At 44.8% G+C, this 26,407-nt stretch overlaps 1 protein-coding gene across 1 annotated transcript in view; it reads right to left on the bottom strand.

Moving 5' to 3' along the window:
• Positions 1-26,407, bottom strand: part of LOC310795342 (cadherin-6-like) — a gene marked incomplete at both ends in the record, with an annotated part of 69,253 nt that overhangs the window by 1,347 nt on the left and 41,499 nt on the right. The window contains 5 exons of the mRNA XM_083657385.1: positions 2,677-2,928; positions 3,658-3,775; positions 4,931-5,052; positions 5,711-5,847; positions 19,096-19,349. Coding sequence (XP_083513511.1) covers positions 2,677-2,928; positions 3,658-3,775; positions 4,931-5,052; positions 5,711-5,847; positions 19,096-19,349 — 883 coding nt within the window. The remainder of the gene's footprint in view (positions 1-2,676; positions 2,929-3,657; positions 3,776-4,930; positions 5,053-5,710; positions 5,848-19,095; positions 19,350-26,407) is intronic.

Here is a 26,407-nt window from a genome sequence, read left to right as displayed (position 1 = left end):
CAGTAATGGCCGCCTCCTTGCCTGTCCACCTCGAGGAGTAATGTCAACGTTCGTCGAGTTTAAACAGCTATAAAGTGCAGTTATTGCAGAAATAGACTCAATAACAACAATTAAACAAGTACAGGAGTATGCAACAGCAGAGTTTCTGTGCAGAACATTTGTTTTTGCCGTTCTCCCGAGTGGATTTGGGTTTGACCGGATCCAATGCTGATTGGCTGAAGGAGTTGTCTGTCAAGGGAATTACACCCGCCCAACTTCCGCCCACTGCAAAGACTGAGTGAAAGCTTCAGGCCAGACGGAAACGAAGAACGAAATGAAACGTGAGTTCACGTGACCAGCTGGTTTACCAGGCTACTTCACACCAACACTAGTGAAAGATTATTAAATTACTATCATTATATCTTTATAGTTTGTTTAGCAGAGCTATGCTGGATGATATGAAAGATCTCTGGGCACGGGAGTTCCGCAAGGGCGGTACCCTGTACCTCCATCCTGATGGTAACCGCCAGAAGCGTCATGCGCATTGTAACTGAGGGGGCAATTGCCCCCTCAGATTGTTGGCTTGCATGACGCCCCTGGTAACCGCTCATTATTTAGTATTGAGAGGGTGTGATGTGTCACTGAGGATTGAATGGGATGTCCCAGTCTCATTGTAGCTAATTGTATGATAATGGCATGTAAACATTAACAAAAAACAACAATTTCATCAGGGAGAGAGGCCAATCTAGAAAATTACTAACTAACTTCCATCACCATCACTTTGAACAGCAGAGGAATCCTTTTAGAAGACACCACAGCCAAACGCAGATACCTGCTGTGCTAGAAATGCCACTAATATCCTGTCAGATTAATGTCCTTTTATTATGGCATTTAAGTGATACATATCAAGCTGAATCTTTAATATGCTCCCCTTTAGCCTAATTGGAATAGGTCACATTTCTCAAAGTTTATTCAAATATAGTAATTAACATAAAATCATAGCATATATTATAAGATAAAATATCGTAAAATTTACCATTTTGCATAAGCCTGTCCTACCACTTGGGAGGGGTTTGGGCATTTGGGACAATTCAATGAATTTACTTGGAAAATTCTATCGACCAAAGAAAGGTCTTCAGCTGTACTAGGCAAGATTTGGAAGTAAAAATCCACCTCGTGAGCCTAAATCACAAAGCTACTCCACAGGTATGCCCAAATTAAATTCTAACTATATACATACACATACACATACATACATACACACACACACACACACACACGTACGTACGTACACACACACACACACACATATATATATATACTGTATATATCATCTCCTCCCATACTGGCCACTGAGAAGAAGAAATGTAGGTCTGAGGAGTGCATCCAGTAGGTTACAAACCTCATGTTTCATGATTTTGGGGTAATGAAGTCCTTGAAACTTTCATCTCGCCTCAGGGTTGGAAAAGTGCAAAGTTTCCTAGTGCAGCTTTAAAGGAACGATTCACCCAAAAATGAAAATTGTGTCATCATATACTCACCCTCAGGCCAATTGAAACACAGGTGAAGTTTATCCATATAACACACAGGGAGGTATCCAGCACAACTCCCCAGTGACTTCAGTTCAGTACAACTGAAGTCAATGGGGACATGTTCTCTCTCTCTCTCTCTCTCTCTCTCTCTCTCTCTCTCTCTCTCTCAGATGATGACAAAATTGTCCATTTTTGAGTGAAATACATTGTTACTCATTTGGTTCAGCCACTTCACCGCTGGCTTTCCCAGGTACTGCCACCTGCTGGCTTTCCCAGGTACTGCCACAGCACTGAAAGTGCATGGGGCTTTATTTAAATGTTTCCTTTGTTCTTTACAAAAGCCCCCCTCGCTGCTGCCATGGCATTAAAGGTCCCAATTCGTGCAGCTGTAACCTCTTAAAAACGTGTGTCTCTGGTCCATAAAACATGATTCTGGATTAATCTGTCAAAAATATAGCAAACCCGTTTGTTGTGACGGAGTTCTCACTTCCTCATCTGGTTGGTTCCCAAGAACGGCCTGTTTCTATAATATATTCAGAACTAACAGTTCCCATTGGCCGCTGAGGGAGAGCCCGCCCCAGGCTCCCAGCGGCCAATCAGATTAGCGTCTGTGGACCAGCACGCTAGGTTGCGAGTTATCGTTAACTAAACGGTACTACGCTAAAGAGGACATCTCAAAATGCCTAGACTTACCGAATGCACCTCTGCAGTTGCTGGATCACGTACAGTTGGCGTCGCTCCAGCTAGAAGTGTTAATTTTGTGGCTATAGACTAAATGGTGCAGGTAGCTTGTGTGAGAGAGACCCGCGCAGTATGCAGGAGGAAGCTAGTGACGTCCCGATTCCCCCAGATTCCCCTCTGGGCAAACGAAGCGTTTGGGGGTGTGGCTTGGAGGAGACTGCAGAGGGACGCTGGATAGGGACAAATCCAACTGTGGCAGTTCTGAGCGTGTGACCACTCATTACAGGGAGGGCTGACAGCAGTATATATGCATTTACAAGTAAAAACAGCTTTTGCACGGAATGGGACCTTTAAGGCAGTACCGTAACAACTGTATTCCTTTAACAACGTCAAACATGCCTAAAAGACTCATCCAATTTGAACCTGAAGAAGATGGTGAAAAGTGAAATGAGCTACTGCAGGACACTGGGCAGCCAGTACTCACTGAGCAGGATGATGACGCAGAGCAAGATGGCGACCAGGGCTCCGGTGCTGAGGCCGGCGCGGCCCGTCAGCGCCTCGGCGTTGCACAGCTTCATGTTGCCGTCGCGGTCGCAGGTGCAGACCCTCACAGTCAGCGTGTTGGTGCTGGTCCGCATGGGGAACTCTCCGTCTGAGATGACCACGGGCACCTGGTACACACTCCTCACAAGACTGTTGTAGCTGTTCCTCCGCGTCAGGATCCACGCCGTGTTGTCTGACCCACACACACACACACACACACACACACACACACACACACACACACACACACACACACACACACACACACACAGCACTGTTTACTACTGTACACAGTAGGGATGCACGATGATATCGCCACTGTAATCGGTATCGGCCGACAAACACGCACGCACACGCACACACACACTTGACCTCCATGCCAAATCTCAGCCTCCTAGGGCTAAAACTGTGCCTGCTAAAGGGTGGTGAACTTTTTGTGGACCAACCGACCGACCAACTGGGTTGAGTGAGTCATAGAGCATCTGCATCTGCCAGTGGGCCATCACAATAAGAGTAGGCATAATGTGTTCATTCCACTACAGGAGAGACTCGATGTTCTCTGAAATTAGGTGGGGGGAAATATGCGCAAATACCGGCAATCGGCCAAAAGAGTATCGGATATCGGCATCCCTACTACACAGCATCTACAAATTTCTCATGGTATTCTCATAGGCTTCACTGCATATTAAGAGGCAGTTTACTGTCATTGATAACCTTGGACAAATCTTTCTTGAAATTTCACTACATTTATGCATGTGTTTTAAGTGCTGTGAGATGTAAAGCTCCAGAATACTGTATCTATACAGTAAATCATAAAATTCACATCACCGGGAGTGGTCAAGTTTAACTATGTGTAAATATGGCTTATGGGAACTTTATACTGGAGATCGTAATTTCATCGATGCCCATGACGAGTGTTTACCTTTGTTGTCGCGGACGGAGAAGTTGGCCTTCCCAGACGCCTCCTGTGCCAGGCTGAAGAAGAAGCGCTGTCCCCCGACGGGCTCGTCAGGGTCTGTGGCGCTCACTGTCTCAATCCTCTGAAACAACAAGCACATGGGGCTCGTCAGGGTCTGTGGCGCTCACTGTCTCAATCCTCTTAACAACAAGCACATGGCAATGTAGGCGGGCCTTTCAGGCGGCCATATTGGAGGTCCTCAGTTTTTGGGCAACGGTTGATTGTGAACTAAACACACAACAGAATAGTCCCTTCTTCCGGGTGCTGTTTTTGACTGAGAACTGATCATTTCACCACTCACTACCAGTCAAAAGGTTTGGACCCACCTGCCTGAATGTACGCTTCTATGTTTCTCGGTGACTTTGATCTAAAGGCTTAATTGCTTGAAATGTGTTAGTGAAGTTGATCCTATGAATTTCTTTCCAAAGCCTTTAAAGAATCTAAAATGTAAGTTTTGATGTGTTTAACACTTTGTCACTACATAATGTGTGTTATTTCATAGTTTTGATGTCTCTACTTATTACAGTATTCTAAAATGGGGAAAATGGTAAAGAAAGAAAGGAGGAAGAAATGTGCATGTCCAAACTTCTGACTGATATCCGATGAATTTTGTGCATTGTATAGGCTACATGTAAATAATTAGCTAGCACTCCATCATGGTTAACTAATTATCACTGTCTTGTAAAGACAGCACACTAGCTAATGTAAGACATTATTGGACAGTACTTGCATGATAACAGCCTGCTAGCTAGCTATTTAGCAAAGCCAAAAACAGTTTCTTTAGTCTGAGCTGACTTGTCAAGCTACAACTTGCAGTGCTTTGGAGTAGAGGTAGACAGTGCAGTTCACTGTGTCACAGCAAGCTGAATCTGAAAACAAATCCACATTATCTACATTTACTTTGAACATTACTGAATGGATCTACACCCACACCACAGCAATCTTTCACTTTCCTAGCACAGATGTTACATATTTTAGTCATTATTTGCTCACAGCCAGTTATTCAATATACGTCCATGATGACATCAGCTGATGGCAGATTTGTTTGTGATGCAACTGCTAATCATGCATAATAACCCACCCATCTACTACACTACCAGGCTAAAAGAACCATGTTAGACCACCATATTCTTTCTGTCCCAGGTCTACTAATTGCACTCCGAAATGAAGGTACCTGTAGATAAATGAGAGAAGTCCAAATGAAACCATGACAACAGCTCTGCGTTGTCATACCGACCTGATTAGCCTTGGCGTTCTCACAGACAAACGTCTCGTAATTGGTGGCGAATGTCGGAGCGTTGTCATTGACGTCCAGCACTCTGACGTACACCGGCACGCGGCTGATCTGTCGTGGGTTGTCTAGGAAACACATGGAGATTGACACGGTGTATTTACAATGATAATGAAGTTTCATTTAATTTCCTCATACTTTTGTGTCGGGCACGACCATTACGACCCTTGAGTAAGACAACAATGAGATTCATTTCATCATATGATTCTATGACATGATAATCTTGTTTACATGTGACATGGTTCATCTCGGCCCAGGGCCCTCCTGAAAGACCTTTGTGTAAATGAATCCCTGATCTACAACAACTTTCCATTCATAAAAGGGTTAAAAAATATGGATGATGGAAGGTGCCTGGGTAATACAATAGTAGAGAATCAAATTAATATGGGTGATGAAAGGTGTCTAGTAACTAATAGACAATAAAATTGCATCTTGTGGATCTGTTGTAGCAAAACCAGAAATACAGTATGCATATTATGCACAGGGTGAAAAATTGAACCATGCTACCAGCCAAAATAGGTACATTTTGGTAAATACTAGCTAAACCGTGGCTGGTGCAAGTAGGCCTACTCCACTCCACCACCTACCTATTCACCAAACTTCATTTACTGTAGCAGTTAGTATCAACTCCAAAAATCAAATTTTGCTTGTCAGACAGTGGAAGTGGCTGGTGGAATTTGGAATCCACGAGAAAATGTTTCAAGCCCCGGCGCTTGTAACACTCACTGAACTCGGTAGCGATGATTGAGATGTTGTGCCAGGCGTTCTCCTCTCTGTCCAGCTCCCTGAGGATGAACACTGACCCGTTGCCTGCATGGATGTTGAACACTCGGTCCATGTCTGTGCGCCGATCAATGGAGTATCTGCAAAACACAAAGGGAGTGATTGGCTACTCGGCTGTGCATTACCGCCATCTGGGAGTCTCTGAGCTGTTGTGCTACTGGCAAGCTCACTAAGTGATTAATGTAGCCTGTAGGGCTGGGGAATATATCAATATTATAACGATATCGTGATATGAGACTAGATTATCTTCTTGAATTTTGGATATTACAATATCGCGATTTATGGCATGTCTTTTCCTGGTTTTAATCAGAATCAGAATTATTTTATTCGGCTATAGTATGTTTGCCCATACACGGAAATTGTCTTGGTGTAGAAGGTGCACACATTACATGAGATTTAAACAACACAATACATACAGAAACAATACAATAAATATGCATACATAAAAGGGAGTAAGTGTGTTTGTTTCAATTTTTGACCCACATTGGATGATGTCATCAGCGAGTGACATCACTGATGATGTCATAGGCATTGTGGCTTGACCGAGCTAGCGAGGCCGCGCAGTGGCCAAGCCTAGGAATCTATGCACGCGAGATTTCTAGTATACAAGATATGGCGTATTTACAGCCAAGTGTGGCAGAGTACAAAGTTAGCATTAAGGCAAAGTGACAGGTACAACTACAAAGTTGGCAATACTACAGTTGCCAGAGTTGACAATTTTAGCAAAAAATACACAGATAAGAGTTAACAGGTTATATTCACAGGACATGAATTGCATTGTATTGCACATGTTAACTGCCAAGGGAGGCTGCATTACAGTAAAGTGATGTCATTTTCTGAACTTATCAGACTGTTATTTGCCTTTACCCACTTAGTCAATATAGCCACATTACTGAGGATTATTTATCAAAAATCTCATTGTGTAAAGATTTTTGCGACAGCACCAATAGTCAGGAAAGGAAAACCTGTCTTTACATTTCATTTTGATCAAGGTCTCGTTTTAATAATAGTGCTTGTGACATCTCACATGGCTTTGACCTACAACTGAACATTTAGCCCACTTCATAGAAAATACCAAGATACTGTATATTGTGTAATGTTATCGCAGATCAGCCTAAAAATACAGAGATAATATTTTTGCTCCATATCGCCCAGCCGTTGTAGCCTGTGTGAGGAATTTAGAGTAGAGTGTGATCACACCTACTGTTTGTTTTCTTTCATCTTTGTTGTGTTGTATTTGCTTCACATGGATTTATATTGCCCAATTACAGTACAGGCAAAGCAGTTTTTGCAACATGTCATATCCTGTGAGGTTGTCAAAACAAATCCAATGCCAGTCCCTTTAAACTTGAGCTAAGCACAATGGATTTGCCTAGTCTATTTTCTACAATGTTCTTCCTCAGAGCAGTTAACGACACATGAAGTACCTGAATATGAGCATCAGACCAGTAGCCTGGGTGAACCCAGCTTTCAACGTGATGTCACAGACTATGCCTGTAGTGTAGGTTTCTTCAGTAACTGATAGTACATAGAGGTCACATAGAGGTCATGTCGAGGCTGAGTTCCCAGGCTATCAGACCAGGCTGCAGTTTAATCTAGTTATGCGAGCATGAGTACCTGCTGTCTATCAGATGTCATCATCCATCTCATTATAGCCAACATAGTCTCGGCTCCCAGACGTTTGGTGAGCTGCGCCACCAAACGTCTGGGAATTTCACTGTCAGAAACTGTCTGTCAGAGCCCGGCGAGAACGGCCGGCAGCAGACACGCCTACATTTATTATTAGAATTTTATTTGGTAGCGGCAATGCCATTTATCATAGTTCCAATATAGAGCAAGACACCGATGTGCTGCAAAGAGAGTTTATACCTGTTGTTTATTTTACAATAATTTTTCCTACCCGGAAGTGGTCCGCTTGCTACTGTGAGTCATCAGCAGGCTCTGTAACGTTAGCCTCGGGAGTCGGGCTTATCGCTGGGGGAAAGACCTCTAGCCGCCGGGGCCGGATGAAACACATCCTATTAACAGGTTATGTTTGTTTCTAAGTGATTAATATGTTTCTCTGCAAAGGCGGCGATGTTTTGCGAAACACTGGTTCTGCATGAGCGTCACTGCCCCCAGAAAGCAGGCCCGCCCACAACACTCATGATTGGTTCTCCAATGCAAGGCTTCCAACAGCACCACCTAACGTTATGCAAAGATTTAAATAGTAATATTCTCAGTCTTACAGGAGTGAAACGGATTAAGACTGAGGGCTGAGTCTATAGCCAACAAGCCTTTCTTTCATTTGGGGTTTCCCCCCTGTATTTGGTTCAAATGACATTGTCACTCCAAACAAACAGCAGTTGGCTTGGGAGACTGAGAGCCGCATTTTGAGGCGACTCAGAGGCATCAGAGTATGAATTGCATTTGTTCTCACCCTTCCAAGTAAACCAAACTAAAGGAAAAACCAGGGTTCCCACAGGTTCTTGAAATCCTTGAAAGAAATCAAGGTCTTGAATTGAAGTTTTTGACAATAGACAAATAAACATAGGTCATTGAAAATGATTGAATTTATATTAATTATTTTGTGCAAGAATATAAACCACTGAATTATTATAGAAACTGATTCTTTAGATTTTTCTTTACGTTAACATTAGTAAATAGACTGTGGTCTGCATGTGTCCCACCATCTGTGCGTCCTTGTTTCACACACTGCTTAACCATCTTTTTGTCTGTGAGCTTCTGTACAGCCTGCTAGTTGTCATTATAAAAATGATCAGTGTTGTAACTGTAATTAACCTAGATCCATGTCTCAAACTACATGTAGGGTCCTTGAATTTGAGGGAATTGCACCTGGAAAGTCCTTAAAAAGTCTTTGATGTCGTACTTGATGTTTAAGAAGGTGTGGGATCCCTGAGAAACAATCCAGAGTTTGAATGAACCGCTCCAGACAGACTTGCTGTGACCTCGTCCACCTTGGACTCCCAAAGTTTCATATTCCTGTCACCAGCAACAGTCCAGAATAGTCTGGCGCTCAGGTGAAAAGGGACTTAAAGCATATAACTGTTTGCAGTCGCAAAAACACACACACACAAACACATGCTTGCACACGCACACAACCAAGCACACACCCAAGCCAACAGGTTATCCAGCGGTGTTGTTTTTCTCTGCTTGCCGGACTCGTGCCATACATCAGGGTGATGAATGGAGTAGCAGGCATCAGAAGGGGCAGCGCGCGAGGAAGGAGACCCCCGGGGGGAGACTATGAAGCGGGGCTCTCTCTCACTGCACCGCCACACTCCTCCTCTCTCTCTGCTTCCCCCCCGACCCCTCCCTCCCTGTTGCTTCTACTGCATCCACCGTTTTAGTGTCTTGATCTAGACACTCCCTCCTACCGCTGCCACGCAGACAGTAACTCTGAACTCGTTAAACCTGTGTCGGGCCTCGGGTTTGCTAATTGCTTTTCTAATATCCCCAATAATTCAGTTGGCTGGCTCCTAGCTCCTCCTCTGATTAATGACGGGGAGATAACGCGGGGGCCCGTCCTGACCGGGCCATCCAAAGTGCTGCTCTCAGCAGGCGGGCAGCTGGCGGGAGGGGAGGCCAGGAGGGCGGGCAGCTGGTGGGAGGGGGGTCCAGGAGGGCGGGCAGCTGGTGGGAGGGGGTCCAGGAGAGTCGGTAGAAGAGTGAGAATGGGTGCAGCAAGGTTGGCGTTCAGCAGGCAGCGAGCGACACAGTTCCTCCTCCCACACTGCACAAGCTACAGGGCCAACTGGCTCCTCCCACACTGCACAAGCTACAGGGCCAACTGACTCCTCCCACACTGCACAAGCTACAGGGCCAACTGACTCCTCCCACACTGCACAAGCTACAGGGCCAACTGACTCCTCCCACACTGCACAAGCTACAGGGCCAACTGGCTCCTCCCACACTGCACAAGCTACAGGGCCAACTGGCTCCTCCCACACTGCACAAGCTACAGGGCCAACTGGCTCCTCCCACACTGCACAAGCTACAGGGCCAACTGGCTCCTCCCACACTGCACAAGCTACAGGGCCAACTGGCTCCTCCCACACTGCACAAGCTACAGGGCCAACTGGCTCCTCCCACACTGCACAAGCTACAGGGCCAACTGACTCCTCCCACACTGCACAAGCTACAGGGCCAACTGACTCCTCCCACACTGCACAAGCTACAGGGCCAACTGGCTCCTCCCACACTGCACAAGCTACAGGGCCAACTGACTCCTCCCACACTGCACAAGCTACAGGGCCAACTGGCTCCTCCCACACTGCACAAGCTACAGGGCCAACTGACTCCTCCCACACTGCACAAGCTACAGGGCCAACTGACTCCTCCCACACTGCACAAGCTACAGGGCCAACTGACTCCTCCCACACTGCACAAGCTACAGGGCCAACTGGCTCCTCCCACACTGCACAAGCTACAGGGCCAACTGACTCCTCCCACACTGCACAAGCTACAGGGCCAACTGGCTCCTCCCACACTGCACAAGCTACAGGGCCAACTGACTCCTCCCACACTGCACAAGCTACAGGGCCAACTGGCTCCTCCCACACTGCACAAGCTACAGGGCCAACTGACCGGCCTCACAGTTCCCTGAAGAGCTGTGGGGATCACACACCGACGATGGTCGTGGACAAGTGTATGTGTGTTACATTGCACAAAAACTCCATCTTAACACGTTCACTGCCATTGACGAGATATCTCGTCTTACAAAATCCAACGGTTGACTGCCAATGACGAGATATCTCGTCTTAAAAAAAAAAAAAAAATTGACGGTGGGACGTGGATCAACGCCCCCCACGTCTCCTATAAAAATATTGGAGCCACCGAACGTGTACAACCCATTCCACCGACCCACTAAGTGGCGACAGTGCTCTCCAGACTAGAAAAAGCCGAGCCAAAACTGCAGGGGAACGCGCGAGGAAACCATTCTCTCATACTGTAAAATGGATTGGCGAAAACGCTTTCGCTTTCGCGCATTATCGCGCTGGGAGCTGGCGGTGGGGGATTGCAAATTTGCATAATAGATTATGGGTGAAACACACTTTGAAACACCAGCAGAAAGCGCAGAATCGCACGCAGCTTCATTCCAGCTGAGCTCAACCGAAAACCCAGAAACGAACGAGCCTCATTCTCATACTGTAGGCGAAAACGCTTTCACGCTGGTGCACACGGGCGCACAACGGTGGGGGGTTCCAAAAATAGACTGGGTGGAAAACACACTTTGAAACACGCAGCATAAAGCCTAGAATCGCACAAAGCTTCATCAAAGCTCTCAAACCCAAGAAACGAGTGAGCCCCATCCACACTCGCCGACGATGGGGCCGCCAGGGAGGGAGGCTGCTCACTGCTCAGACAGGCAGTAGAAACTCGCTTGTGACAAACGCTGCTGAAAGCCACCAGACACGCCCACGGAGGGAGGAGTTTGAAGGAGAGGGCGTTCAGAACTATATTGTTTAGATGTCTGATCTCTCACTGATGCCAAAAATAAATGGTTAGTGACTGTTCTGTCTGTTTGATTGAATTTCACAAAACTGCGATTATCTCAGCTTTCAGTCTCAGACGCTGAAACCATGCTGTACTCAACGGCTAATATCTACATAACTACTAACTCTACAAACTAACTCTTTTAGACAGAGAAAGCACACATTCTATTAGTACTTTTGTGAACTTTGTGTTCACAAAGTCCAAGCAGAAAATAATCCTCGGCTCTTGTAAAATGAGCCAGAATCCTCAAAAAAACCCTCTGGCAGAAGCTACCTACAGTAAAAAAAAAAAAACGGCTGGCAGTGAATGTGTTAACAAGTCATTTAGTCTATTATTGAGTCCTAAAATTTGTCATTTTCTTATGTGAATTTTTTTTTCAAACTTGTTTCAAGACTTTCGTAGAATCAAGTGTAATTTTCTTGATAGTTTTGGAGTATCTGCCCTATTTGTTTCAACATACTGCTCAATTCTGCCATGCAGTACTGCGTTACATCGCTGGTTTGCTGGAGGAAGCTAACCAGGGCTGACACTGGTTAGTCCTTGGATGGGAGACCTTGGGATGTTGGCGCACCAGTAGGAGGTGCTGTTCTATCTGGTCTCATGAATAATATCCCCATACCCAATGCCCCAGGTCAGAGCCAAGGACTCTGTCCTGTGAATGAGCACCATCCTTCAGATGAGACGTTAAACCGAGGTCCTGACTGTGGTCATCTAAAGATCCCATCGGCACTATTCGCAAGAGTAGGTATAACCGTGGTGCCCTGGGGGGTGTGACCCCGGTGCTCTGGCTTAATTCCCACACAGGCCTTCCTTCCATCAGGCCCACCTAATCATTCCTCCATATCTAATTGGCTCTTTCAGTTCTCAACTCTCCACCATAATAGCTGATGTGTGGTGAGCGTTCTGGTGCAAACTGGCTGCTGTGCACCACCCAGGTGGGTGCTACACATCGGTGGTGGATGAGTTGACCCCCCCATGCAAAGTGCTTTGCGTACTTAGGAAAGCACTTTAAAAATGCAATCGATTATTTCTGTCACTGGCAGAATCCTACTACAGTATAAAATGAGGAAAACTGTCCTGTCTGTCTGCATCCATTTTTCTCCTCAAAGGGTTGCCCAATCAATCTGAAACTGCACATGGGCATTGGCATGGGCATGGGCTGACAAAGCTGATTTTTAATTTCCCCAAATTTAAGCTGTTTATGAACATTTTTGGCAAGTCTGCGTTGTGGCATGCACATCCCCGGGTATGGACTAATACAATTTGAAGGCTGAATATGAGACTAAATGACTCATTCACATGGATGTTTGTTTTTTGTTTTTTTGCAGTGTAGGGGTTTTGAAGGCTGATACCAATGTTTGTTGGATTAAACCTGCCGATAACTTTTAAGACATGTTGTGCCAATATTTTTTTCCTCTCATTTTAATGCCACACAATTGCAAAGATTCAGTGTTTCCTCCTTCCTCCTGTTTTATTCTTGCCACAGGGGTCCTACAGATTTTCCATTTCAAAATTCCATACTTTTCCAGACTTCTCTGTAGATTTTTCAGAGCATATATTTGACCTCTGAGTACACTTTGTCTTGAAAAGTGGTGGGGAGGGGACATGTCCCCATTGTAAATTACACCTATGGCCACACCACAGTTTGGAGGTCTTGGGTTTGAGCCGCCTTAGTGAAAGCTTGGACTTTGAGGAACTTCCCAAGTGAAGACTGAAAAGCTCTGACAGAAATGACTTGACCTTGTGAGAGTCAGTGGCTCACAGAGTTCGACAGCTGCATGACAGTTTTGAGGTTGAGGGCTCGAGCCTCAGTCGGTCAGAGAATTTTGGAAGTGGACACCCACACGAAAGACTGAAAAACTATTAGAAAGCTTAAGAAGTGTGACCAGTGGCTCAGAGAATTGGATTGGAGAGTTTGGAGCTGGTAGGTTTGAGTCTCAGCCAGTTTTGAGGTTGTGGGTTCGAGCCACAGTCAGTTTCAAATGGCGACAGCCAGAGGAAAGAGTGAAAAGCTCTGACAAAAACCTATCTTAAGAGGTGTTTCCCAGTAGCTCAAAGAGTTACAATGCTATTGAAAACATTGATATTAATCAGTATGACCCGCCATAAAATAAATAAACATTATGCCTTTATTTTGGAATCCAACAGCTGAAATTTGTATTTGTTTAAGAAAAATGTATATCCTAAGGTGTGATGCAGCACACTAAAAAAGGAACTTAAAGTAGTCCTTTCACGTTTCTTTGATAGGATGTGAAATTTTTTATTTTAAAGCTATAACCAAAATTGTGGCACTTTACCGTGTAGGTCTATTTTGATTCTTATTAAAATGAATAGATTGTTTTTCATTTAAATGTCTAAGAGCTCAATAATAAAATTGTCAAATGATATTTTAGGTGCTTTTTTAAAACTGATTGTTGTAATATCGTGGGGCATATCGTCTAATATCGATCGCAGCCCCCTGAATCGAATCGTGGCAGACTTTGTAATATCGGCAAAAATCGCATCGTTGTCAAATGAATCGAGATCGGATCGCATTGTGATAAAACTTGTGATTCCCACCCCTAGGTTCAAGCCTAAGTCAACTTTGAACAGCAACAGCCAGAGGAAAAACTGAAAAGCTCTGAGAAAACCTGTTTTAAGCAGTATGGCCCAGTGGCTCAGCTAGTTGGATTGCTCTTCATCAGTTTGTGGGTTTGAGCCTCAGTCACTTTTGAATGGCAACAGCCAGAGGAAGGAGTGAAAAGCCCTGAGAAAACCTGCTTAAAAAGTCTGACCTGGTGGCACAGAGATTTGGCTTGCTGTCCAGAGGGCTCAGTCACTTTTGAGGTTGTGGGTTTGAGCCTCAGTCAGTTTTGAATGGTGACAGCCAGAGGGAAGAGTGGAAAGCCCTGAGAAAACCTGTCTTAAGAAGTCTGACCAGGTGGCACAGAGAGTTGGCTTGCTGCCCAGCAGTATTGAGGCTTCAGTGACAGCCAGAGGAAAGAGACAAAAGTGCCCAGAGAAGAGCTGTGAGTGTGAACGGGAGCTGGTGGTGTGAAGGAATAGTCGACCACAAAGTGATGCGGGTGCCAGAGCTTGGATGGTTTGATTCCCACTCCACTGCCACTACCTGGAGCTAGGGGGGGGGGCTGTTCTCCCCACTGACCTCTGCAGAGATATGAGCAGAGGGTTATGAGAGAGAAAACCACAGGGAACCAGTGAGCGGCTGTTTATCTGACTGAGCTAGGGTCCGGGACTGACTAGTCTCCTTCATCAGCTTATTTCTATGTGTTCAAACTATTGATGATGATAAAGAAGGATGACTGCTGCTATGTTACAGTCTGAACACTTCTTAAGCCATTGTCGGAGGCAAGCATTGAACCAACAACATTAGCACATCGACAGGTTTATTATCTGAGTGAGCTATAGCCCACTTCCGCTTGCAGTGTTTTCATATTGTAGCTTTAAACCTTGATCTGTGACTGTTGAAGTAGGTCTGACATGAAGGAGATAAGAGAGGAATATGAGCGTGTGATTTGAAAAAGGTTGTGCTTCACAATTAGGAAGTTATTTACCAGACTTTAGAGCCTGAAAATCTTCAGTAAAGTATCCTGCAGTCTTTGATACTGTATGTCACCTGGACAAGATCTTTCCAGGTACTAAATCAGTTGAGATCCAGTAGATCTGGATGCTGATTGATCTGTGTGAGCCCACCAAACAGGTTTCCTCAAGTCAGGGAGTGGATCATGGGTGTGTGGGCCAATAATTCACATTTATTCTGTCGCCTTAATCGTGAGGGTATGATCATTGATCATCATAGTCAGAGATGGGAAAAGTACACACATTCTTTACTTAGTAGAAGAACAGTTACTTGTGTAAAAGAAGTACTGATTCAGCTTGTTTTCTCAAGTAAGAGTAAAAAAAGTTCAGACTCTGAAATGTACTCAAAAGTATAAAAGTAAAAAGTATTTCTACCGGCTGTTTCTGTGCAAAGATACTAGAAACTCATGTCATATTCAAAGACTATTAAACTATTAAAAAGATCCCATCCAAACATGTATTAAGATGTAAAAAGACTATACTTTGAATAATAATTTTGTGTGACATGGTTTTTCTACAAAAAAGGTGTGCATAATTCGTAAAAGCTGGGGGCGTGTGAGACGAGAGAGACAAACAACGTTACATCATATGTGTCTGTCATGCATTAAAACTAAACTAGCCTGTTTTGAAAAGGTAAGGAGTAGAAAGTACAGATATTTGTAGGGAGTAAAAGTAAAAAGTTGTCAGAAAAATAAATACTTGTGCGTGTGCATGCGTGTGTGTGCGTGTGCGTGTGTATGTGTGCATGCATGCGTGCATGCATGTGCGTGCGACGTGCATGCGTGCGTGTGTGTGTGTGTGTGTGTGTGTGTGTGTGTGTGTGTGTGTGTGTGTGTGTGTGTGTGCATGCGAGCTAATAAAGATATGGGCGTGCAGGAGCTCCTCAGAGCAGCCAGGCAGCCCCCAGGCTTGCAGCCCTCCTCTCTCTAAATGCCACAGGGTAGCACCTCATTGATGATGGGTGATAAAAGAGAATGATATCATATTTGACTCCTGCAATAAAGTGGTGGGACTTCAACCTTGAGAATCAACTCCCACAGAGCGTCATAAAAATGAAAAAGTATTTGAGACGGACCAGAGGCACAACCTTGCACCTCTCCAGTTCACATTATGCCAGTTTAATTGAATACTTGCATAATTATGTATTTCCATGAACTATGCTGTGTAAGTGTACTGACATATTTTTCAGTTTTAAGTAGCGGTTGGCATTCATGGCTAAAACACAATCACCTGCAAATGTGTTTTAGCCATGACTCATGTTGCTATAGGGAGCCAAAGTGGAACGTCACTTCCTGCTTCAGCACTGTACCAGAGATTTTCATCCGCCATTTATTTTCCCATAGACATTTTGTAAAATGCTTATAAAAAGCTGTTTTTCCTTGGCTCACTCCATAGAGCATATAAAACATATGGATGGAGTCACCATGACGTCACCCATTGCTTTGTGGGCTCGTGTTTTGAAGCCTCTAGTTTGGCGTTTTGGCCGCTGCCAAATCTTGATTTTCGTACAAACTGTTCTATAAACAAACTACTTGTGAATCCATGTGGATTTTGATTACAAGCCCTGCTTCACTTATAATTGGGCAGATAACCTAAATGAGCCAAACACAGGGAACACGTTGGTTTACTTTGAACCCCAGAATTCCTATCTATAGTAAGTGACACAGTAGAAATCCTGTCTATATAACCTGTGTTGTGTAGTTCCCCGCAGCTGGGAATCAAACTCGGAATCTCCGGCATAGGAGGTGGACACTCTGGCAAGGAGGCTAAAAGCCATGAGTGAGCGAGGGTTACTTACTGCACAGCCCTACCCGCTGGCCAGTGTTACATCTAAACTTCAGCTCTAGAGGCTGGCACACAGGAGGACTCTTTGAGCTCTTCTAAATGTATGTTAATCTTTTATCAGGCAGTCTTACAGAGCCTTATCAGATACGGCATCACAGCTTGGTTCAGCAACCTCTCCATGCAACTCAAGTCCAACTGGTCTGACTGATGCAGACTGCATGGAAGATTATAGGGGTAAGACAGCATTCATCCTTGCAGTCTATCTATGAACAGGCTATTCTAAGGCAAGCCAATATAGGATAGTTTCTGAGCCATCCCATGTTCTACACACTGAGTACCAGCTACTGCCCTCGAGGAGGTTTAGGGTCCCTTGCTGCAGATTAAATAGATTTAAAAATTCATTTATTCCTGTGGCAATTAAACTTTTAAATAGCGGCACATAAGAATAGGACGAGGCGTGGAAGGACACTGGACTGATCCACTTGTTTGTGCTTTTAGGAACCTCGCAGTATGTTTTTTTTTTTTTAACAAACATCTTTGTATGTTTTTTAATATGCAGAATAGTCTTTTATGGCTGCAGCATGGGTGTAAGCGCATGACAAATGTTCCACTTTGTGGGAAAATAACATCAATCTTGAATCTTCTATGACTGGCTTTACATGGTGCAACATGAGTGCAACTTCAGTTCTGTGTCAACTTAGTTGTGCTTTAGTTCTGAAGGGGAAACCACCCAATGAAAAACATGAATTAGGTTTGTATCATCAGTTGGAATGTTTTTAATAGCAGCAGTCAAAGTTGCATTTATACAAAATACAATTATATAATAAAGTTTTTCTGATTCTGATTTGCAGAGCCCTGCGCAGGACTGTTTTCTTAATCACGCTCCTGCTGGATTCCTACACCCGCTCCCGCAATGTGTGTTTTATTGACTGCCTGCAGCTGCATTAAAACCGCCCACTCACACCCACTATTTGTGGGATCTCGCGGCGACCGGATGTAAATAGTGAATAGGAATGTTTACCCTGAACGTGACCCTGAGCTGTCGTTTTTCCTCTTCCTCCTCTTGTTGTGACTGTCTGTTGGACTCCACCTACAGCGGAGCACACACTGCCCAACGATCGTTTATGTCCGAGAAGATAAATCACTTGATAGTAAATGAGGAGAGAGTGAAATCCCGGGACTGGCAGTTTATTTTTTGACCGCACACTCCCACCCGTAGCAAAGTTAAAAGCGCCCGCTCCCACGAGATTTGCATTGGGTCCCACGGGATCCCTCTCCCAATGCAGTCCTATGAAACTAAACTACCAGTCTGGACACACCTGCCTGAATAAGTAATTTTGATCTAAAGCTTCAGCTTTAAGATTTGAAGATTGTTTTCTTAAACAAATATAAATAGTGAAGTTGATCTTGTATGAATTTATTTCCAAAGCCTTTTGCTTTCCATCAAGGCAAAGGGCGACTACTTTAAATAATCTGATATGAGATTGTTTGAATTTGGAACACTTTTTTGGTCACTGCATAATTCTGTTTGTGTTATTTCATAGTTTTGATGCCTTTACTCTTATTCTAAAATGTGGAAAGCAGTAAAGTGTGTCTTTGCACAAAGGTTGCATTGTGTAAAGCCAGCCTTACAATGGAGCCTATGTATTCCAGCGATCCGGACAGTTCCCACATTGTAGACGATCTAAACATATAGGATTTCACCTTGCCTCCTGCGGAGCAGGGGGCCCCTATGACAGGTCAAACGGAAAAGAATGACAGCCACTTGTCCCGGCGTGCGGGGGGGCTCATGTACCATGGGGGTCTGTGGGGGGGCGTGCAGGGGCTCATTACCTGGGGGGGGCTCAGTATCTAACAGGGCTGTGGGGGTGTGTGTGCTGGGGGGTTAGGAGGCTGTGGGGGGCATGCGGGGGCTCAGTACCTGTTGGGGCTGTGGGGGGGGGCGTGCGGGGGCTCAGTACCTGTTGGGGCTGTGGGGGGGGGGCGTGCGGGGGCTCAGTACCTGTTGGGGCTGTGGGGGGGGGGCGTGCGGGGGCTCAGTACCTGTTGGGGCTGTGGGGGGGGGGGCGTGCGGGGGCTCAGTACCTGTTGGGGCTGTGGGGGGGGGGCGGCGTGCGTGGGCTCAGTATCTGATGGGGCTGTGGGGGGGGGGGCGGGCGGGGGCTCAGTACCTGTTGGGGCTGTGGGGGGGGGGCGTGCGGGGGCTCAGTACCTGTTGGGGCTGTGGGGGGGGGGGGCGGCGTGCGTGGGCTCAGTATCTGATGGGGCTGTGGGGGGGGGCATGCGGGGGCTCAGTATCTGATGGGGCTGTGGGGGGGGGGGGCATGCAGGGGCTCAGTACCTGTTGGGGCTGTGGGGGGGGGGCATGCGGGGGCTCAGTATCTGATGGGGCTGTGGGGGGGGGGCATGCAGGGGCTCAGTATCTGATGGGGCTGTGGGGTGGGGGGCGGCGTGCGTGGGCTCAGTACCTGACGGGGCTGCGGGTGGTATCGGGGTCAGAGGCACTGACTGAGCCGATCACCGTGTTCCTGGCTGCGTCCTCTTTCACCTCCATGATGTAGCTGCTGCGCTCGAACACCGGTGGCTCGTCCACGTCCTCCACCTGCAGCTTGATGGTGGCCTCGTCCCTGAAGGGACCCATGGAGAAGAAGCGCGGGTTGACGTGAACGTTGTCCACCTGAACGCGCAGGCTGTACTGCCGCTTCCGCTCAAAGTCCAGAGGCTAGAGGACAGAGAGAGAGATGGAGAGGAATGAGGATTAATGGCTATCCTGCACACTGTATACACATGGTGCTTGAACTCAACTGTGCTGTCACGTACTGTACAATATGCACTCCACACACATGGTGCTTTAACTCAACTGTGCTGTCACGTACTGTACAATATGCACTCTATACACATGGTGCTTTAACTCAACTGTGCTGTCACGTACTGTACAATATGCACTCTATACACATGGTGCTTTAACTCAACTGTGCTGTCACGTACTGTACAATATGCACTCTATACACATGGTGCTTTAACTCAACTGTGCTGTCACGTACTGTACAATATGCACTCCACACACATGGTGCTTTAACTCAACTGTGCTGTCACGTACTGTACAATATGCACTCTATACACATGGTGCTTTAACTCAACTGTGCTGTCACGTACTGTACAATATGCACTCCACACACATGGTGCTTTAACTCAACTGTGCTGTCACGTACTGTACAATATGCACTCTATACACATGGTGCTTTAACTCAACTGTGCTGTCACGTACTGTACAATATGCACTCTATACACATGGTGCTTTAACTCAACTGTGCTGTCACGTACTGTACAATATGCACTCTATACACATGGTGCTTTAACTCAACTGTGCTGTCACGTACTGTACAATATGCACTCCACACACATGGTGCTTTAACTCAACTGTGCTGTCACGTACTGTACAATATGCACTCTATACACATGGTGCTTTAACTCAACTGTGCTGTCACGTACTGTACAATATGCACTCCACACACATGGTGCTTTAACTCAACTGTGCTGTCATGTACTGTACAATATGCACTCTATACACATGGTGCTTTAACTCAACTGTGCTGTCACGTACTGTACAATATGCACTCCACACACATGGTGCTTTAACTCAACTGTGCTGTCACGTACTGTACAATATGCACTCCACACACATGGTGCTTTAACTCAACTGTGCTGTCACGTACTGTACAATATGCACTCCACACACATGGTGCTTTAACTCAACTGTGCTGTCATGTACTGTACAATATGCACTCCACACACATGGTGCTTTAACTCAACTGTGCTGTCACGTACTGTACAATATGCACTCTATACACATGGTGCTTTAACTCAACTGTGCTGTCACGTACTGTACAATATGCACTCCACACACATGGTGCTTTAACCCAACTGTGCTGTCATGTACTGTACAATATGCACTCTATACACATGGTGCTTTAACTCAACTGTGCTGTCACGTACTGTACAATATGCACTCCACACACATGGTGCTTTAACTCAACTGTGCTGTCACGTACTGTACAATATGCACTCTATACACATGGTGCTTTAACTCAACTGTGCTGTCACGTACTGTACAATATGCACTCCACACACATGGTGCTTTAACTCAACTGTGCTGTCATGTACTGTACAATATGCACTCCACACACATGGTGCTTTAACTCAACTGTGCTGTCACGTACTGTACAATATGCACTCCACACACATGGTGCTTTAACTCAACTGTGCTGTCACGTACTGTACAATATGCACTCCATACACATGGTGCTTTAACTCAACTGTGCTGTCACGTACTGTACAATATGCACTCCACACACATGGTGCTTTAACTCAACTGTGCTGTCACGTACTGTACAATATGCACTCCACACACATGGTGCTTTAACTCAACTGTGCTGTCACGTACTGTACAATATGCACTCTATACACATGGTGCTTTAACTCAACTGTGCTGTCACGTACTGTACAATATGCACTCCACACACATGGTGCTTTAACTCAACTGTGCTGTCATGTACTGTACAATATGCACTCCACACACATGGTGCTTTAACTCAACTGTGCTGTCACGTACTGTACAATATGCACTCCACACACATGGTGCTTTAACTCAACTGTGCTGTCACGTACTGTACAATATGCACTCTATACACATGGTGCTTTAACTCAACTGTGCTGTCACGTACTGTACAATATGCACTCCACACACATGGTGCTTTAACTCAACTGTGCTGTCATGTACTGTACAATATGCACTCCACACACATGGTGCTTTAACTCAACTGTGCTGTCACGTACTGTACAATATGCACTCTATACACATGGTGCTTTAACCCAACTGTGCTGTCACGTACTGTACAATATGCACTCTATACACATGGTGCTTTAACTCAACTGTGCTGTCACGTACTGTACAATATGCACTCCACACACATGGTGCTTTAACTCAACTGTGCTGTCATGTACTGTACAATATGCACTCTATACACATGGTGCTTTAACTCAACTGTGCTGTCATGTACTGTACAATATGCACTCTAAACACATGGTGCTTTAACTCAACTGTGCTGTCACGTACTGTACAATATGCACTCTATTGATAGTATTCTGTTACATCATCACACGGCCATTTTGGTAGGAAAACAACAGGTGATTGTGATCAATTAACAGGTGATTACAATCAAGTGACACGTACAGCCAATGAGCTGTGTGTAATGTATTGTAGTGCCATATTGGTAGGAAAAAGGCTTGTGACATCATCAAAATATTATGAATACACATGGCGCTTTAACTCAACTGTGCTGTCACGTACTGTACAATAAAGCACTGTATACACATGGTGCTTTAACTCAACTGTGTTGTCACATACTGTACAATATGCACTGTATACACATGGTGCTTTAACTCAACTGTGCTGTCATGTACTGTACAATATGCACTGTATACACATGGTGCTTTAACTCAACTGTGCTGCCACGTACTGTACAATATGCACTGTATGCACATGGTGCTTTAACTCAACTGTGCTGTCACATACTGTACAATATGCACTCTATGCACATGGTGCTTTAACTCAACTGTGCTGTCACGTACTGTACAATATGCACTCCACACACATGGTGCTTTAAACCAACTGTGCTGTCACGTACTGTACAATATGCACTCCACACACATGGTGCTTTAACTCAACTGTGCTGTCACATACTGTACAATATGCACTCTATACACATGGTGCTTTAACTCAACTGTGCTGTCACGTACTGTACAATATTCAGGGGAGTCTCACTGAAAACAATGCTATCTTTTTCAGGAGCGCCCTGTTCACATTCACACACACATTCACACCTGGAAGCTGACCAGTACAACCAGAGTCTGATCTGTTGGCCACTGAGCAGCTCATATTTTTCCTCTCACCTGTCAGTAGTGCTATTTATCCATCTATATCATTTTGGGATAGTTGCCTGAGTTTTGGAGATATCTGCCGCAGAGATGTCTGCCTTCTCTTGGATACAATGGAACTGGATGGCACTCTGCTTGTACTACTCGAAGCACGAAGAAAATACATTTGAAAAACTCGACAGCATTGTATCATGACTCGGTTACTCAAGATAATTCACAGACTTTGTTGTGAGCAGTTTCATGTAGGAACTATTTTATTTTGCAGTCTCGTGTACGAACTAGCTAGCAGCTAGCGGGTGTACAGTAGTTCGGTCAAAAGAAAATAGTAAGTATTTTTTATCCCCCATTAGTGCTAATTTTTTAAATGTATTTATCCTGGTTGCTGCTCCACCCTCTGTCGATCTGGGGAGAGCCGAAACTGGCTCCATGCTTCCTCCGAGACATGGGCAGTAGCCAGCCGCTTCTTTTCACCTGACAGGGGAAGCTTCACCGGTAGGACATAGCACGTGGGAGGATCACGCTATTCCAACGAGTTCCCCTCTCTCCGAACAGGCCAGAGGAGGCACCACTTCAGCTACCAGGATATTGCATGTTTTTGGTGAGGGGTTCCTATATGAAGGAAACCCCCAGGGGGCACAGGGAGAACATGCAAACTCCATACAGAAAGGCCCTTTGTCACACTCATGTGGGGTCTATTTCAAATGTTGTGGGAGTTCTATAGAATTCGATTGGACTACACTGCATGATGAATGACGAAAAAGTGTGTTAAAAAGTGACACCAAGGTGTCTTGACCAAACGTCAGTATTTGACGAGTTGGGAGTGAGAAAGGGTGGGGTAAGGAGTGGTGGGATTGTTAGTTTTTTTGGTTAGAAATGTATATGTACGTCTACAGTACTACAGTACTATGTCTACTGTACTAGTGCAGCATGAGGTGAATACCATTTTCCAGGGGGTAAAAGCAATGGGAGTTACCTTCATGGGTACTTTAAGCTGGCAGTAATACTCGCTAAATGTGACTCTGTTTCCTTTGCAGTGTGCACAGGCCTGCTGTCTGAAATACTGTAGTGGAGCTCTTTGCCCACAGTGTGTGATCGCCTGCAAGTGGTCAAACACATCGCCTGATTGGCTATGTCAAACACATCGCCTGATTGGCTGTGTTCACTTCTGGGGAAGCATCTTCATTTTACTTTTCCAGCTGATTGCTTCTGTTTATATCTCTGTGATAGCATCTTTACTGTATCAGTAAACAAGCAATAGGAAGCTCCAGCAAGTAGGTACATAATGTGACACAGTCTGCTGAAAGGAGTAACAAGTAGGCAACTGTGAAATCGCACAAATCAAGATAAAAGGTTGTTTATTTTTTTATTCGTTCGTTCGTTCATTCATTCATTCACTTTCATATTTAACACACTCGATACAAACGACAGTTTTATCACCAAATCACCAAATACTTATAATGTAAGCAAAATAATAGTAATAATGTTAGCAAACTAAGCTTGTTCACCAGCTTTCAGTGCGATTTTCTCTGAATGTTGCTTTTAGGAGAACAAACATTCAAATAAACAGCTTCTTCGACTACTTCCAGATTTCAATGTATGACACATCATTTGAATGCTTACACTTTCATAATCTGTAAAAAACGGAAAAATGACCATGGCCTACTTGTTACCCAAAACACCTTGCTTGGCTCCAGACTTTTGACTCCACCACTCCACGGAGTTGAGTTTAGCTGCTTCTGGTCTGGCATCATCATAGGCAAATGCCTTTTCTTTGGTTTTACCAGCGATTCGCCAATCAGCACAGAGGGGGACTAATGATTGGCTAATCAGCATCAATAAACAGCCCAATGGGGTGGGACTAAGCCGTTATCAAGCGGTTGTCCAGTGCACCGAGGAGTAACGTTTATAACAACAATGGCTGCTGCCTGCTATCGAGGCTGTTTTTGATTCAAAGTACCAATTACTTTGAAATCCAAACAGCACACTGCTTGGAAGACATTTATTCAAAGGGGCGATGTTTTTTTTACGTTCTCCCGACTGGACTAACGTAAGATTCAGGCCGATACGATACATTGGTCTGTAGTGATTGGTTAGGGAGAATGGAATTCCCCTGGGGGGATCCTGTCAGAAATAAATTAAACAGAGGGCAATCTCAGAATAGAAGATGAAAATGAGTCTAACGAGGTGACAACTCTGTCTGATATCAGGCTACAAAACACTAGGCCAGTTCCTGCCACATATTTATTCAATTCTTTTGGCAAATGGATTGAGATTTTAGTCATTGAGTTGAGAATCTCATCCAGAGCTTCTTATAAGGAGTGTGTAGGAGGGGGTTCAGTGTCTCACTCAAGGACACTTACAATAGAAGCACAGGGCTGTAGATGGACACACACACACACACACACACACACACACACACACACACACACACACACACACACACACACACACACACACACACACACACACACATGCACAGAGCAAATCACATGATCTCTCAGTTATGCGACACTCTCTAACCTGATTTGCCGCATGATTAACTATATGGCACTTTAGAAGAAGAAGCTCCTCACACGTTACAACATTCTTGGCTGGATTAGTGCTGGACTTATAGATACACTGATGCATATTACACTAGTCAAAGTCTGGACACACCTGTGTTAGTGCTAGACTTATAGATACACTGATGCATATTACACTAGTCAAAGTCTGGACACACCTGTGTTAGTGCTGGACTTATAGATACACTGATGCATATTACACTAGTCAAAGTCTGGACACACCTGTGTTAGTGCTGGACTTATAGATACACTGATGCATATTACACTAGTCAAAGTCTGGACACACCTGTGTTAGTGCTGGACTTATAGATACACTGATGCATATTACACTAGTCAAAGTCTGGACACACCTGTGTTAGTGCTGGACTTATAGATACACTGATGCATATTACACTAGTCAAAGTCTGGACACACCTGTGTTAGTGCTGGACTTATAGATACACTGTTGCATATTACACTAGTCAAAGTCTGGACACACCTGTGTTAGTGCTAGACTTATAGATACACTGATGCATATTATACTAATCTAAAGTCTGGACACACCTGTGTTAGTGCTGGACTTATAGATACACTGATGCAATGATGCATATTACACTAGTCAAAGTCTGGACACACCTGCATTAGTGCTGGACTTATAGATACACTGATGCATATTACACTAGTCAAAGTCTGGACACACCTGTGTTAGTGCTGGACCTATAGATACACTGATGCATATTACACTAGTCAAAGTCTGGACACACCTGTGTTAGTGCTAGACTTATAGATACACTGATGCATATTACACTAGTCAAAGTCTGGACACACCTGCATTAGTGCTGGACTTATAGATACACTGATGCATATTACACTACAGTCAAAGTCTGGACACACCTGTGTTAGTGCTGGACTTATAGATACACTGATGCATATTACACTAGTCAAAGTCTGGACACACCTGTGTTAGTGCTGGACTTATAGATACACTGATGCATATTACACTAGTCAAAGACTGGACACACCTGTGTTAGTGCTAGACTTATAGATACACTGATGCAATGATGCATATTACACTAGTCAAAGACTGGACACACCTGTGTTAGTGCTGGACTTATAGATACACTGATGCATATTACACTAGTCAAAGACTGGACACACCTGTGTTAGTGCTGGACTTATAGATACACTGATGCATATTACACTAGTCAAAGTCTGGGCACACCTGTGTTAGTGCTGGACTTATAGATACACTGATGCATATTACACTAGTCAAAGTCTGGACACACCTGTGTTAGTGCTGGAC

The sequence above is a fragment of the Poromitra crassiceps genome, assembly GCF_964638095.1.
Source record: "Poromitra crassiceps genome assembly, chromosome: 2".
Lineage (NCBI taxonomy): Eukaryota > Metazoa > Chordata > Actinopteri > Beryciformes > Melamphaidae > Poromitra > Poromitra crassiceps.
This window is presented reverse-complemented; position numbering and strand designations above follow the sequence as displayed.